The 15,516-nt window shown below is 33.6% G+C and overlaps 1 protein-coding gene across 4 annotated transcripts in view; it reads right to left on the bottom strand.

Annotated features, from left to right (window-relative positions):
* Positions 1-9,794: 9,794 nt before the first annotated feature.
* LOC149572176 (AIG2-like (avirulence induced gene) family protein) overlaps positions 9,795-15,516 on the bottom strand; it is a 218,136-nt gene continuing 212,414 nt past the window's right edge. For all 4 annotated transcript variants that reach the window (XM_089813439.1, XM_089813441.1, XM_089813442.1 and 1 more), the window contains one exon: positions 9,795-10,268. In XM_089813439.1, the coding sequence (XP_089669565.1) occupies positions 10,232-10,268 (37 nt within the window). In that variant the 3' untranslated portion in view covers positions 9,795-10,231. The remainder of the gene's footprint in view (positions 10,269-15,516) is intronic.

Here is a 15,516-nt window from a genome sequence, read left to right as displayed (position 1 = left end):
TGCATGATATAATCCAAGGCACATTAATTTGTGTGACGTTTATGTTCAAGCATAACAGAATTCAATGATTACAGCTCATGCGAGGGAGTGTTTTATGTGAATGAAGATGTTGTGTCCTTTTCTTGCAATGCCATTGAAAGATGGACTACTTAGAGCCTTGGATCGCATGAAAACTTTTGCCATGGAAACATTAATTTCCTGTTCCAGTGCAGTTTCGAGATGATATTTTGGAGTTGGTATCATGATGTCATGGAATGGTAGTGAATGGCATGGATATACAAAGAACATATTGCATTTCTTCATTATATCCTACAATGGCTCCTACTGTCTCATTGTCTTGGAGTGCAAAGTATATTGGGATACAAATGAACACCCCAAACAAACATATCTTTGACAAAAGAAAATAACTTACTTAGGTGTGACAACGGAGAAAAGGCTCAAAGCCATAATCTACTCTTCACATAGCTTGCTTATTCATTCGGCAAAGGAATATTAGGGGAGGAATTTTTAAAACTCTACCATCTCCATCATGTCCATAATGACATCTCCATCATGTTCTTGGCAATATTGTTGAAAATGGAGTCAAAGATGGGGCATAGTTGGGTCAAAAAGTCTTTTGGGACTCCTTTCTTACGAAATTGGAGATGATGTTGGCCAATGTGGATTGATGAGTTTAGAAATATGTGTGTTTCGAGGGCATTTTGGGTTAGTTATTATAATGTCTTATCAAATATTGTTAAGATTCTTGATATTTAAAATAACTTGATAAACCCATTATGATATATAATATGGATAATACAATATAATGGTATATATTATAACTATAATTTGTGTGATGTATTAATTACTTTTAATTTTATAATATTTTTGGATGTTTCGTTATGTTTGTATTATTTTTTATTTTTTTTCTTAACTAACTTGAAACTTCAAGACATGAATGATGAGCTACAATTGCAAGTGGTTGTCACTGATATAATGGAGAGGACACAATCAAAAGTGACAATCTGAGTTTTCCTTCAACTACTTCAATGCGCTGGAGACATTATGATTCGCAGTGATCATCCGACTAGGTGGTAGTCATGTTGATATGCAATAGAATGATCTTTGGGATTGTTCAATTTTATTCAAAGCTCCATGTTTTTAGTTTCACTTAAGCAGTTCTTGTGTTTTCTAATAAGTCAATTCTTCTTAGAAGATGCTTTTGTTAGAATATATAGTCCGCTAATATAATTGAGAGTGGGGAGGGTGAATCAGTTATCCAACTATTACCACAATTATCAACCTTATTAAATCTTAACTATATGAGCAATATAATCAGAAACCAAAACAAGATACACATGTACGATAACACTAGATATGTTAACTGGGGGAACCCTTGATTAGAGGGAAAACCCTGGTGGGGAGGATACCCACAAGATGATGTACTAATATAAATATTCCTTGGTAGAGGATATCCCCTATTAGGAGTTTGTGAAATACATTTAGTACATATCAGTCCCTGTTAGGAGATTACAACCTTGTTAGGAGTTGTGCCAACCCTGTTAGTAGTTGTGGAAGGCAAAAGGACCCACTGTCCAAACAACTACTCTACCAATCTTCATAGAATTACTGCTTTGTTGACATCAATGACAAACACAGTCATGAATATAACATGTCAATACTTCCACATGCTCTCCAATGCCTAGGATACTCCCCCAAAGGAATATCATCAGGATTCAAGCTAACAACCTCCCCCTTTGGCATTGATGGCAACATAGACAAAAAACATCTAGGTTCCAAGCATACCAAACAATACTCTATTGTTTTTGTTGTTCTCATCTTTTCAAATCCTCTCCATCAATCAAATCTGAAATTCTCTAAAACACCGCTCTATTTTGCATCTTCTTAGAATTGGCATCAGTTGTTCATATGCTAAAAAACTCTCAACTTTTCCCCCATACATCAAAGTTTTTCATACTATATATCACCCCCATAGAGATATTCCTTCTTTCTCTCCTCATTCAACTTCTCTCTCCCATTCACCTAGAGGATTTTTTTCACGTACATATCACCCCCATTGACATCAATGACAAAGGAGACATTATGTCAATTCTCTACTCCAAGTCTTAACCAACTCAAGTGTCCAAAGACTATTTCGAGACTAATTACCAAGAGTCCTTGATCACTCTGCTCATCTCAAATACTCCCCCATACGGGAAGCATCGGCATTCAGTCTAGTCAATAATTGTGCTCTGTACCACTGGACTGATGCAATCTCTGCATCATCTACTCTGAAGTAGGCAAGGGCATAACCTCAAGCATAACTCTCAAGTACTCAAATGTATCTTTAGGCAAGGGCGTAATAAAGCTATCTACAATCTAGTCTTTAGTACTGACATACTCCAATATGATCTCCTTCTCTACAAGCTTCTCTCTCAAGACATTATACTTAATAGATATATGCTTAGTCTTATAACGTAATACAAGATTCTTAGACATATTTATTGTACTTGTGTTATGACAATATATAACAATAGGCTCTGAAAACTTAATCTTGATATCCTTCAACAATTGTTTCATCCAAATAACCTGATTATAGTTATTTGTTGTTGCAACATACTCTACCTCAGCTGTACTCTATGAAATACAATCTTGTTTCTTACTTAGCCAAGAAACCAATCTTCCTCCAAGAAAGAATGCTCAACCACTAGTGATTTTTTTGTCATCCATACTACCTACCCAATCCACTTCAATATAAGCAGACAAAGTGAAATCACTTGATCTATCATACCATATCCCATAATCAGATGTTCCTTTCAAATATCTGAATATTCTCTTTGCATAATAATACTCCTTAGGATCAACTTGAAATCTAGCTACAATCCCTATTATATTTGCTATATCTCGTCTAGTGTGTGTCAGATATTCCAAACCTCCAATCATGGATATGTACTTCTTCTGTTCAACTGTAGGTGTCTCATCTTTGCTAGATAACCTATGACTAGTTATCATTGGTGTACCAATATGCTTACAACTTTCCAATCCAAATATTTTCAACAAATTTTTCAAATACTTTGCTCAAGAAATGAAAATGTCATCACTGTTTTGCACAATCTGCAAACCTAGAAAGAACTTCATCTCTCCTATCATATTCATTTCAAACTCATTCTTCATTTCTTCAACAAACTCATCACTTGCTTTATCATTGCCTCCATATATTATGTCATCAACAAGTATTACTATTATTAGCAAACAATTCTCAATTTCTTTCAAGTTACTATCTGCCTTACCTTTAGCAAATCCAAGCTTTGTCAAATACTTGTCCAACTTTGCATACCAAGTTCTAGGTGCTTGTTTAAGACCACATAGAGCTTTCTTCAATCTGCATACCATATCCTTTTCTTCTGTCAGAGGAAAACCTTTAGGCTGCTCAATGTATACCTTTTCTTCAAGTTCTCCATTTAGGGAGGTTTATTTAACATCCATGTGATATACTTTGAATTTATTATTTGTTGCATGAGCTAAGAACATTTTCACTACTTCCACTCTAGCAACATGAGTATATGTCTCCTCATTTTATATTATTTCTTGCTATGAATATCCTTTGCATACAAGTCTAGCTTTGTTCCTTACAACTTCGTCTTGCTCATTCATCTTGTTCTCGAATATCCATTTAGTTCCAATAACATTCTTGTTTTTAGGTTTGGGAACCAATTCCCATGTGTCATTCTTCACAATCTAATCTAATTCTTCCTTCATTGCTTGAGTCCAATCATCATCTTCACATGTTTCTTTTGTTTTCTTAGGTTCAGCCTGAGAAATCAAACATAATTCCTCATTAACTCTATTCCTTGTCATCACTCCTTTGTCTTTGCTTCCAACAATCTGCTATGGGCGTTCTTTGTTAAGTTCTTGTTAGAGGTAGGAGTTGCTAACTCCACTCTTATCTCATCTTGGTTCAGATCTCTATTCTCCTCTTTGCTCAACAATTTGCACATTCTTCTACAGATCATTGTTAATTTCTCAAAGAAAATTTCAACATTTCCTCTAATAATTCCAATATTTTCTTCTTCTTCTTCATCAGCAATAGTTACTGAAGCTATCTCTTCCATTGTTTCCTCTTTCTTAACTAATTCGGACTCTTTTTCATCATTATCATTAAAGAATCTTTCCATACTTGCTTTAAATTCTTCTTCTTCAAAAAATGAACTCTTTCTAGCTTGCGTTACTCTCTTAGGCATCTGGACAAAAACTGACCGAATTCTTTACATGTCCAACAAAAAAAAATTACATACCTTCTGGCTCTCTTTCCATAAATAGATCAATACCTTCTTTGATCTTCATCTCTTCTTCGGATCCGAATCTATCTTTATTGATGATTCTATTCTCTTGTATGCAACAAAAGGATTCTAGATTAGGAAACTCGATGCCCGATTCTTTACACATTTATGATGTCTCACCAAGAAGCTTCATCTTTTGGGTGTCAAAATTTCCTCCATTAGACTTAGGACTATCTTTCTTGAAGTGATTCGCCAATGATCTCCCAAAGTTGTTAAGCTTTCTCTTCAAGGACTTGATGCTCTGATACCAATTGTTAGAATATATAGTCCACTAATATAACTAAGAGTGGGGAGATGACGTGGTAGGTTTCAAATGGATACACCAAATTGCACCACGTGGCAAAATTGACGATTGTCGTAAAGTCACTATGAGAAGTTGCTCACCCGATAACTAATGTGACAACCAATCAAATGGTGACACATGGCTATGTGTTGGGCAAGGAAGCACTCCGCAAACGAATTAGGTGGCAACATGTGGTGCCTAGGTGGTAGAGGTGTCTAGAAGATGTTGACAAAGCAAGATGACAGGGTAGTACGAACCAATGAGAAGGTGACGTGTGGTGATGACGTGGCGACATGCTCTAAGGTATGCTAATTCGTCGGGATGACAGTGCAAAAGCAGACCAATATGATGGCGCCACGTGTCATAGGCTTGGTCTACCAAGTTTGACCTAAAATAAAAGTAAAGGGAAATTTTCAAAGTTCAAAAAAAAAATTTATTGTTTTTTGTAGACTTTGTAAAATAAAGTTGGGTTTTTATTATAAAGTTCTGACTTTATAATAAAATGAAAATATTTACAAGGAATCAAGATCTGTCAATCAATTTTCAACTTGCAACTTCTTTTGGACGCCCTGGGCATGTTTTTGAGGTCAATATAGGCTTCACATATCCACAAAAAGCTCTCAGAGTCTATTTCCAGATTTGTCATTAGTACTTGCACAAGTGTTACTGGGGAAAAGTTATATTGGGTTTTGTCTGAGGTTCTTATCCAACTAAATTATGGTATGGGTAGTTCAGAATATAACTAAGAGTGGGGAGATGACATGGTAGGTTTCAGATGGATGCACCAAATTGCACCACGTGGCAGAAATTGACGATTGTCGTAAAGTCGCTATGAGAAGTTGCTCACCCAATAGCTAATGTGACAACCAATCGGATGGTGACACGTGGTTATGTGTTTGGCAAGGAAACAGTCCGCAAACGAATCAGGTGGCACTACGTGGTGCATAGGTGGTAGAGGTGTCCAGAAGATGTTGACAAAGAAAGATGACAAGGTAGTATGGACCAATGAGAAGGTGACATGTGGCGATCGCGTGCCGACGTGCTTTGAGGTATGCTGATTTGTCGGGATGACAATGCAAAAACAGACCACTCTGATGGCACCACATGTCATAGGCCTGGTCTACCAAGTTTGACCTGAAATAAAAGTAAAGGGAAATTTTCAAAGTTCAAAAAAAAAAAATTATTGTTTTTCCTCTCTAAACCGTGTAGACCTTGTAAAATAAAGTTTGGTTTTTATTATAAAGTTCTGACTTTATAATAAAATGAAAATATTTACAAGGAATCAAGATCTGTCAATCAATTTTCAACCTGCAACTTCTTTTGGATGCCCTGGGCATGTTTTTGAGGTCAATATAGGCTACACATATCGACAAAAAACTCTCGAAGTCTATTTTCCAGATTTGTCATTAGTACTTGCACAGGTGTTAGTGGGGAAAAGTTATACTGGGTTTTGCTTGAGGTTCTTATCCAACTAAATTCTGGTATGGGTAGTTCAGAATCAGTTTATGGCCAAACAATGAAATGGGTGGGCGCCAAACTCGGAGAGGTTCATTTTAGCAGTACCATTTTGCCTCCAAATCAGTTTGGTAGAGGTTTTGGCAACTTTTGAAATCAAATCTAATAGTTTATTAGAAAGGGGCTTTTCTCATCATTCTTAGAGATAATTTCAAAGTTTGTTGGGCATAATGATGGTATTTGATCTAGTTTTCAGTTCTAGAGAGATGAAAGAGGCTTTGCAACAATATTGGAGGGAGATGCAAGTGGACAAGTATCAATTCCAGATCAAATATAGGATTCCTTCCTCATCTATATCTATAGTGGGAATGTCCTTACAAAAGGATCTACTTCCTTCAAAGAGGCCAAGACTGATAGTATAGAATTAAAGGTTGCTCAATCAGGGCTAGAATTGTGGAGTTGAATATGCAAACTACACCTCATAGGAGATTCACTAATCACCATAAATGTCATAAAACAAAATTCAAGTCCTAACTATGAGCTCGATCAATAAATGAAACCAATTTGAAAATTGATCAACACATGATGTCTATCAGATTTCCACAATCCATTAGATTTATTTTTTCCTAGTGTTATTTTACTTTTTAGTTTTTGGGTTTGTTTTTCAATTACTGTTTCACTCTTTTTTTGTTTTACGACTGAATTCCCTTCACATGCGTCTCCTTTCCTCTCCTCTCCTCTCTTCTCGCTTAATTTGATTTGCAGGTTTGTATTTTACAAATTTTTTCTCTCCTAATACTCTGTTGCATTTGATGATAGATAAGAAAATAAGATCCAAAACGTTGATAGAAAAAAGATACACACAATAGCGACCGCCGGATAGGCCTACTTCGGGACATACTAGATCTGTTCAATCACATCACAAATTCATCAAGCAACAACACTCTACTCTCAATGCTACTCGGATTCGAGCTTGGGCTTCTGGTCTCCTTGGGTCTTATCCCTCAGTGATGGTTATCTTTGTACCAAGAAAGTATATCTAGTCCTTCTCTCATCTGTTCATTCTCGTTTCCTCTCTTTGTTTTGTTGCTCATTCTTTTTCAGACACCATTTGGTGCTCCTGCTAGGTTTCTTTTCTTCCCTATTGTATCTTCCAGTCCCTTCAACACTTTGTTGATCTTTTGTCACACATTAATATCATTATCTTATCTTATCTTATCTAAAAACACTCAATAATTAAACACATTTTCAAACTTCCTCTATTTGACTCATGTATATCTAGAGGGAAATGACTGAACTTAGTCAAGATGGCCACAAAGAGAGTGCTTAGATGATGGAGCCTTTGAAGAGTATGCCGCACAACAAACCCATGCTGATTTGTGGTAAACTTTTAAAGACAAAGTTTCTGATGATTATTTATTGTCACTCATGGTGACGGCGAATGCTGCATAATATAATCCAAGTCACATTAATTTGTGTGACGTTTATGTTCGAGCATAACAGAATTCAATGATTACAGCTCATGTGGGGGAGTGCTTTATGTGAATGAGGATGTTGTGTCCTTTTCTTGCAGTGTCATTGGAAGATGGGCTACTTAGTGAGGCAGAGACTTGGGTCACATGAAAAATTTCACCTTGGAAACATTAATTTCCTGTTCAAGTGCAGATCTGAGATGATATTTTCGAGTTGGTGTCATGATTTCATGGAATAGTAGCGAATGGCATGGATATACAAAGAACATATTGCATTGCTTCATTATATCCTACAATGGCTCTTAGTGTCTAGTTGTCTTGGAGTGCAAAATATATAGGGATACAAATCAACACCCTTAACAGACAGATCTTTGACAAAACGAAAATAACTTATTAAGGTGCGATGATGGAGAAAAGGATCAAAGCCATAATCTACTCTTCACACTATAATTTGTGTGATGTAGTAATTATTTTTAATTTTATAATATTTTTGGATGTTTCGGTATGTTTGTGTAATTTTTTTAATTTTTTTTCTTAACTTACTTGCAACTTCAAGACATGAATGATGAGCTATAGTTGCAGGTGGTTCTCGCTGTTATAATGGAGAAGACGCAATCAAAAGTGACCATCTGAGTTTTCCTTCAACTACTTCAGCACGCAATACAAATGGTGACTTTATTGTTGGCAGTGATCATCCGACTAGGTGGTAGTCTTGATCATATACAATAGAATGATCTATGGGGTTGTTCAATTTTATTCAAAGCTCCATGCTTTTAGTTTTGTTTAAGCAGTCCTTGTGTTTTCTAGTAAGTCAATTCTTCGTGGAAGATGCTTTTAGTTTTGTTTAAGGAGTTCTTCTATTTTAACATTAGTCGATTCTTCTTAGAAGGTATCATGCATGAATAAGACTTGAATAACATGTATTACTATTGCTCTTAAAGTTAAGATATCCTATAAATTTGAGATAGTCTTAAGAGTGTTGGTTAGAATGTTTCTGTAGATTTGTGCTAGATCACAGTCGATATTACAGTCTGTTATTATGCTATAATTTTCAGTGATCATATTGTCGGCAAGAGACATTACTCTTAATAGCTTGTATGTTGTCACTAATGGAAACCATACATCATTTTGAAGGTCACTTATCATATTTTGGAGTTACCAAAAGCTAGAATGTAACAGAACTTATCATATTTTGGAGTTACTAAAAGCTAGAATGTAACAGAACAAGGACAATGTATAGGTCTCAGTGCATGCTTTGTTACAGACGGGTATAGTTGAGTTATGGTCAGCGGGGGAGCTTCATCAAGGTATTATCTACCTTATTCCATCTTCCCAGTAGTTGGAGATGTCTGATGTCTGAGTTATGAGGTTCTGAGTTGCAAAAATCAGAAAACAGGGAAGAACAGTGACAGTCAGCTATTAGATCGATCGTAATAGGTCATTGATTTGATCGATTTGAGAGTTTGTTTTGGTGGAGCAGACATGGTAGATGACACACATGCTTTTGTTCGAGGTTAGGAACAAGTTTTGCATGGAAATTTGGTCGACACTCCAACCCACTACCTATTTTGTTTTTGGGCCGACCGGTGAAGAACACAAACTTGTAAATGGGCATATAAGCTCGAGTTTTGTGATGATATGGTAATACGATGATGAGATATATGATGTAAAGGTTAGATTGATCTTCAGATATCCAAAGAGCCTAATTGCAAATGTTAAGACTGACAGATACATCAGAGCTTTTGTATATACCTACATGGAACTCCTTTGGCATATTTGATACTTTTATTTCAGTTCATTTTAGGATTGTAGTCCATATATTTTTTGTTAGGCAATGAGCCTTTCTATTTTGTAGTGAGCATTTCTATTTTGTAATCTAAGCAGTAAGCTATAGGTAGTGTGTCTGAATGTTTTGCATTTGCCTTATGGTACCTAAACTTTTAACAGGGTTATTACTTCTGCAAAGTAATCATTTGTGGGTTTCATTCCTACTGTAGTTTTACTCTAATAAGGTTTCCACAATTAAAAAACGTGTTATGATATTGTGGATGTCTTTTATTTGCTTATATTATTTACTTTTCATTGCTACTGATTTATAATTAAGAAATCAAAGTAATAAGATTAAAAGTGGGAATACTGATTCAACCCCCCACCCCGGTGTTGTGTTATGTTATTGTGGATAATATTTATTTTCTTATATTGATCACTATTCGTTCCTATTGGATTGCGGTTAAGAAATCAGGCTAACAACACTAAAAATGTGAGTGGATGGTAAGATGAGGGTTCTACTCCCACAGGATTACTTTGTAGTTTCTTATAACGGTAGTATAGTCATGTAATACATACAATTTCCATTTCTATTCAATGACAGGGTAATGACTCCTTATGCAGATAGAAACATGGCCCCTCATGGTGCCTCCATGTAAGGTTGTCACCCCATTCTACAGGCATTAGTAAATCATGGACAAAGAATGTTTGAATGGAGCAAACCTTGTGCATGCCCTTTTAACAATGTTGTTACTATTTTAGATTTGGTGTTTTGAACAGAGAAATTATGACTTCAATATTTTGCATTCTGTCTAGAAACCAAAGAAATACCAAAACAACCCACCAATAAATGCCCTGTTGGTTTTGTGTAGCACTTCAACCAACAATGTAAAGAAATAAGCAACATAGACTAACAAAACTAGATAAGAAATTTGTTAACCAGTTGTTCTGAGCTTTTCTTCCACCTTCAACCTGCAATGATATACAACAAAAATCAGAGTATAAGAAGTAAAAATCTAAAATTTAAAAAAAAATTATTTCTAAGATAAACAAAAATAATAAAAATAAAGAAGAAATAAATGTGTTAGCCAGTTTTTCTCTCCATCAAATAATCTTTTTAAGAAACCAGAACCCTCAATTCAAATTGGTAGAGAAGTGTATTGATGGAAAGTGGGGTTTTAGGGTTGCTGAAACAATCCCTCAAATGAAGGGCTGAGATCTTCTCCATTTAGTGGTGGATAATTGAAGATCTATCAATTGCGTTTTTTATAAGTTAAAAATTCTTGCTAAGTGTATTATGTAATTTTAAATGCATATCAATACAAAGGTATTGAATTTTAATAAAAAGAAGTTATGAATTACTCATTAATATTAATTTCATTTTTTTAGTTGAAAAATTATTATCAAATGTTATCTATATATGTTGTTTTACAAAAGGGTAAAAATTATGAACATGAGTTAAATATTAATCTTGACAAATATTTATTACTTATAAATATTATTTTTATCTTATAAATATAATTTTTATATATTAAAAAAATAGATTCTTATAGTTTGTATGAACACATAACCTTCAAATTAAATTTAGTCTAAGAATTTCAAATAAGTCATCAACACATAATATACAACAAAAATAAAAGAGTATAGGAAGGAATAAAAAGAAAAGAAAAGAAAGATCTAAGATAAACAATTAGAATAAAGAAGAAATACATATGTTTGCAAGTATAGGCAAGAGCCTACAATCCCTCAAATCAAGACCTGAGTTAGATTTCTCCAACTAGTAGTGGAGAATTGAAGCTCTCTAGATTGTGTTTTTTATGAGAAAAAAGCTCAAGTTCTAACTAGATTATTAATTTTAAATTAATATCAATACAAAGCTATTTGAATTATTTGGAAGAGGTTTTAAGAAATATTAAGTTATGATTTTTTTAATCGGAATACAAAGTTATGAATTACTCATTAATATTAATATCTTTTGTTTTAATTAGAAAATTATTCCTAGCATGTATGTTGTCACCAAAGGGTAAATGTGTTGACTATTAATCTCTAACACCTATTTATCACTTTTAAATATTATTTTTATACAAGGTTGCATGGGTATGCATACCTAGACCTCTGGTACATGTACTAGGTACCCGTACGCGTGCAGCCGAAAACACACTGTCGGTGCACAATTTTGTTTCTCCTTGCGAAATGTTACAAAAATTGCAATGTAGATTAACATTTTTTATTTTTGTTTCATTTTTTCATGTGCATGTTGTGTTGTTTATCAAGCCTAATTCAATATGTAATCAGTCTAAAACTTTCATAAAATATTGATTAACATTATATTACTTTAAAAAAATGATTTTCACAGGATATGTTAAAACTAGAAGTTTATTGAATTTGCAATATGGGATTATATGATTTATGATCTTGATGCATGAGCATCCTGAGTGTAAGGACAATCTTGCATCACCCAATTATATTTTTGATTTGTTGTAATGTCCCCTTTTTGAGACATTAGGAAATTTAAAGACATATTCATATAATATTAAAATTGACTATGAGAGCGTGAATTAAGATCAAAAAAGGCCAATTTAATATTATAAAGTGGGCTAAAAGTGACAAGGAGGGATAAGGTGAAAAGACAAGAATGGATTCTAAGAGTCACAACTTTGAGGATTAAAAAGAGAGACTCATTCATTCAGATTATGCTTGACTTTATGATTTAGATTCCAGTCTCTCTTAAGAGAGTTATTTGGAAAGCTTCACCTTTCATCCAACGTGAGGACGTAAATTCTTGTGCCAATAGACAATGGACGCAGACCCATTGTCCATGGAGATGTCACATCAAGTGTCTTGCTTGTGCTTACAAGTTTTTTTTCTTAGTATTCCAATCTGACTATAAAATGTGTTTAAGATTGAGCTTTTGAATGCTAGGTATTGTTTTGCTGATGTATACTGCAGTAACATATTTCAAGGTATTTTATGAGAATCTACAGTTTTATATTGTATTCCTATGTTTAAGTTCTGAGAATTATCTCAAGGTAAAAATTGGGTAAATATCTATTGGGGATATTTCATTTGTCTTTCAATAAAGGCCTGTGCAGAGTAACTATTTTTGGGGCTTACTATTTTTAGTAATTTGGTCATTTGAGCTCAAAATATCTTGATTTCATCCCTGGAGGTTCATTTTAAATATATCAGCCTATCAATAAAGTCTCATTGCAATATTAAGTCTATTTGTGAAGTTATTGAAAAACTTTGGTATTGATAGCAAAGTATAAAAACTTTTAACTCAATTTTGAAGGCTTTAGAGGCTCTAAAAAGGGGTCAAAACTCGACTGGCTAAAGCTTGGGTGAGTGAAGCATTGCAGATCAGATTGTAGCTTTTCCAAAATGGGGTTGTAATAGTCAATCAAAGTAACTAGCAATGAGTTATGGTCTTTGGAAGCTAAGCCACCTAAAATGGGCAAATATGATTTTTCATCAAAATTTCTTGAGTTCCAAAAGTTTTTGTTTTTTTGATAGGTAATGGGCCGAAGCCTAGATTAATAATTATTATTTGTTGAAATTGATTATTATTATGTGTTAATTTGAGTGCATTCGAACCCAAGATCTCTCTGATGAGAGACTCACAATTTATCGTAGCATTATGGACTCTTGCCATTTTGAATTCTAAAAGTTGTTGGGGCCTACTCTAATATAATAAAATATGAAAAATTATAATTAAGGGTTGGTTGGCCTTAGGGTCTAGGGTTACATTTATATAAACTTCTTGGGTGGTGGAAAAAAAGGCACGTAGGGTTGTCTAGGATGTTAGAGGTGGCTCTGGGTTATAGAATATTGTAAGGAAAATGCCCATGTGGCTTTGCATGTTTTATTCTAAAATCTGTAATTTCTTACTTTTGGAGATAATAAAAAGCCAACTTTTCGTTCTTGCAACTTGTTGATATTTCTCTATTTTTGTTATGTGTTTGTGTTAATAAGAGGAGTACCCTTCATCAAATCTTGTACATTTAAAGATTAACTTCTTTGTTATGCATCTAATGTTTAAACATTCAACATATATATTATGACTCGTTAGTCATATTTTCAAATCTCTTGTTTTGAATGCTCAATCATAACTCGTGGCTCATATTTTTATATTTCCTATCAAATATAAAAAATAGGCATACCTATGTACCCTCGTCCCCTGATCTAAAAAAGATCTAAGATAAACAATAACAATAAAGAAGAAATAGAAGTTTTTGCGAGTATTTTTCTCCATAAATTATTATTTTTAAGAAACGAGAACCTCACACACATTACAATGTTAGAGATGCTTTGTGTGTTGATGGAAATGGGATTTTAGGGTTGGTAAAACAATCCCTCAAATCAAGGGCTAACTCCATCTAGTGGTGGAGAATTGAACCTCTATAGATTGTATTTTTTATAAGAAAAAAGTTATTTCTTATGGGTTATTAATTTTGAATCAATATCAATGCAAAGATATTTGAATTATTTGGAAGAGGTTTTAAGGAAAAAAAGTTATGAATTATCTTATATTAAATTTTCTTTTTTAATTGGAAAATTATTCTCAAAGTTATTGTATACATGTTACCTAAATGGTAAAATAATTAATATATATGCTAACTATTAATCTCTAACACCTATTTATCACTTTAAATATTATTCTTATATATATTAAAAATATAGTCTTATAGCTTTTTTGAACTTATAATCGTTAATATAAATTAAGTTTAACTATTGCAAATAAGTCATAAGACATATTACTTAGTTCTAATGAATATAAATGTAAGTAATTATCATTTATACATTAATTATTTTCCTTTTTAAAACATTGAATTTCATTATTGATGAAAAACTATTCTTTTTAATTATTTTAAAGTAAATATGTTAGTCAATTTTGATTCAATTAATTTAATCATATGGTCAATAAGTCATTTGAAAATGAGACTATAGTAAATATTATTAATTTTAATATCATATTTCAAAGAAAATATTTAGGTTTGTCGTACGACATGTACAAAAGTAAATGGTCACTATAATTCGAACATCTCATCCTCGTCCACATAACATCGTTTAGTTTTGAAACTTATTGAAAAGTTAATGTCACTAATACTTAGTTATAAGAAAGTAAGTTTATAATCAATTTATGATTTTTTCTATAACCTTTCTTTAAACAACTAAAATAATGACACAACATCATCAACAAAAAAAAATTATTTTCATTTATATTTATTGTTAATATCAAATCATTTAACTAACTTTTCTTTTCAGAAATATCATTCAACTAAACTAACAAGTTTTAGATTACGGTAAAAGCAGGTTTTGAAGGGACCCTGAAACCCTTTAATAGCAAGAGAAAAGATATAACAATAATAAACACCAGTAAAAACAGTCTTGAAACCTATTGAAAAACAGTATCAAAATTAGGTTTTACAAGGACCTGAAACCACAAACATAGTCCAGAAAAAGTACCCAAGTTTTATAGGGACCTGGAACCTCAAATGTAGCTTATAGATCGAAACCCAGAAAATAGGGCCAAAAACAAGAACCATTTACTACAACCAACAAATAGGACTAGAGCAGGAACAAAACCAAAGAACAAGACCCAAAGCTACTATTGCAGCTCCATAATCATCTTGACAACCTCCTTACCAATCGTAGTAGTATCCTGAATGGAGTCAACAACTAAAGCAGCAGTAGCTTTCAGGGCTATCTTCTTTAAGCTCTACCTTGTTCTCTTGCTTAGACCCTCAAAAGATATAATTTCTTCATTAGCTCTTTTGCCAAGGCTTGCAGCGGCAGCACAGCTACTAGATGTAACCTGTTCCATCTTTGTTCCACTTTCCTTGATAAGCATTTTGAGATTTTTCTCATAATCTTTAAGTTTATTTGGGATATCTCCCATTTGCACCTCCAATTGGCTGATTTTGGCTTGATCAGTTTCTTGGTTAAGTTGTAGAATTTCCACTTTCTTCTTCAACCCCATCAATTCATTATAAATCCATGAATCAACTTGTAGAATGGCGTCAGATTTAAGCTTGGTAGAATGCAGGAAGGAAAGCTTGATTTCCCTCTGCAGAGAGTCACTGGTGTCTTTTGCAATCTCATAAGGAGGGGAACCAACCTTGTCGATATGTGCCTCCCTTTCCATCTGTTCCTCCTCCCTAGTCTCAATAGGGTCCTCATTGTGAACAAGGTCCTCCTTATCTTGTCCCTCAATCTCCCT

The sequence above is a fragment of the Cupressus sempervirens genome, chromosome 2 (assembly GCF_028749045.1).
Source record: "Cupressus sempervirens isolate cs-2001-9-10 chromosome 2, ASM2874904v1, whole genome shotgun sequence".
Taxonomy (NCBI): domain Eukaryota; kingdom Viridiplantae; phylum Streptophyta; class Pinopsida; order Cupressales; family Cupressaceae; genus Cupressus; species Cupressus sempervirens.
The sequence above is the reverse complement of the archived record's forward strand: the minus strand, read 5'-3'. Positions and strand labels throughout refer to the sequence as shown.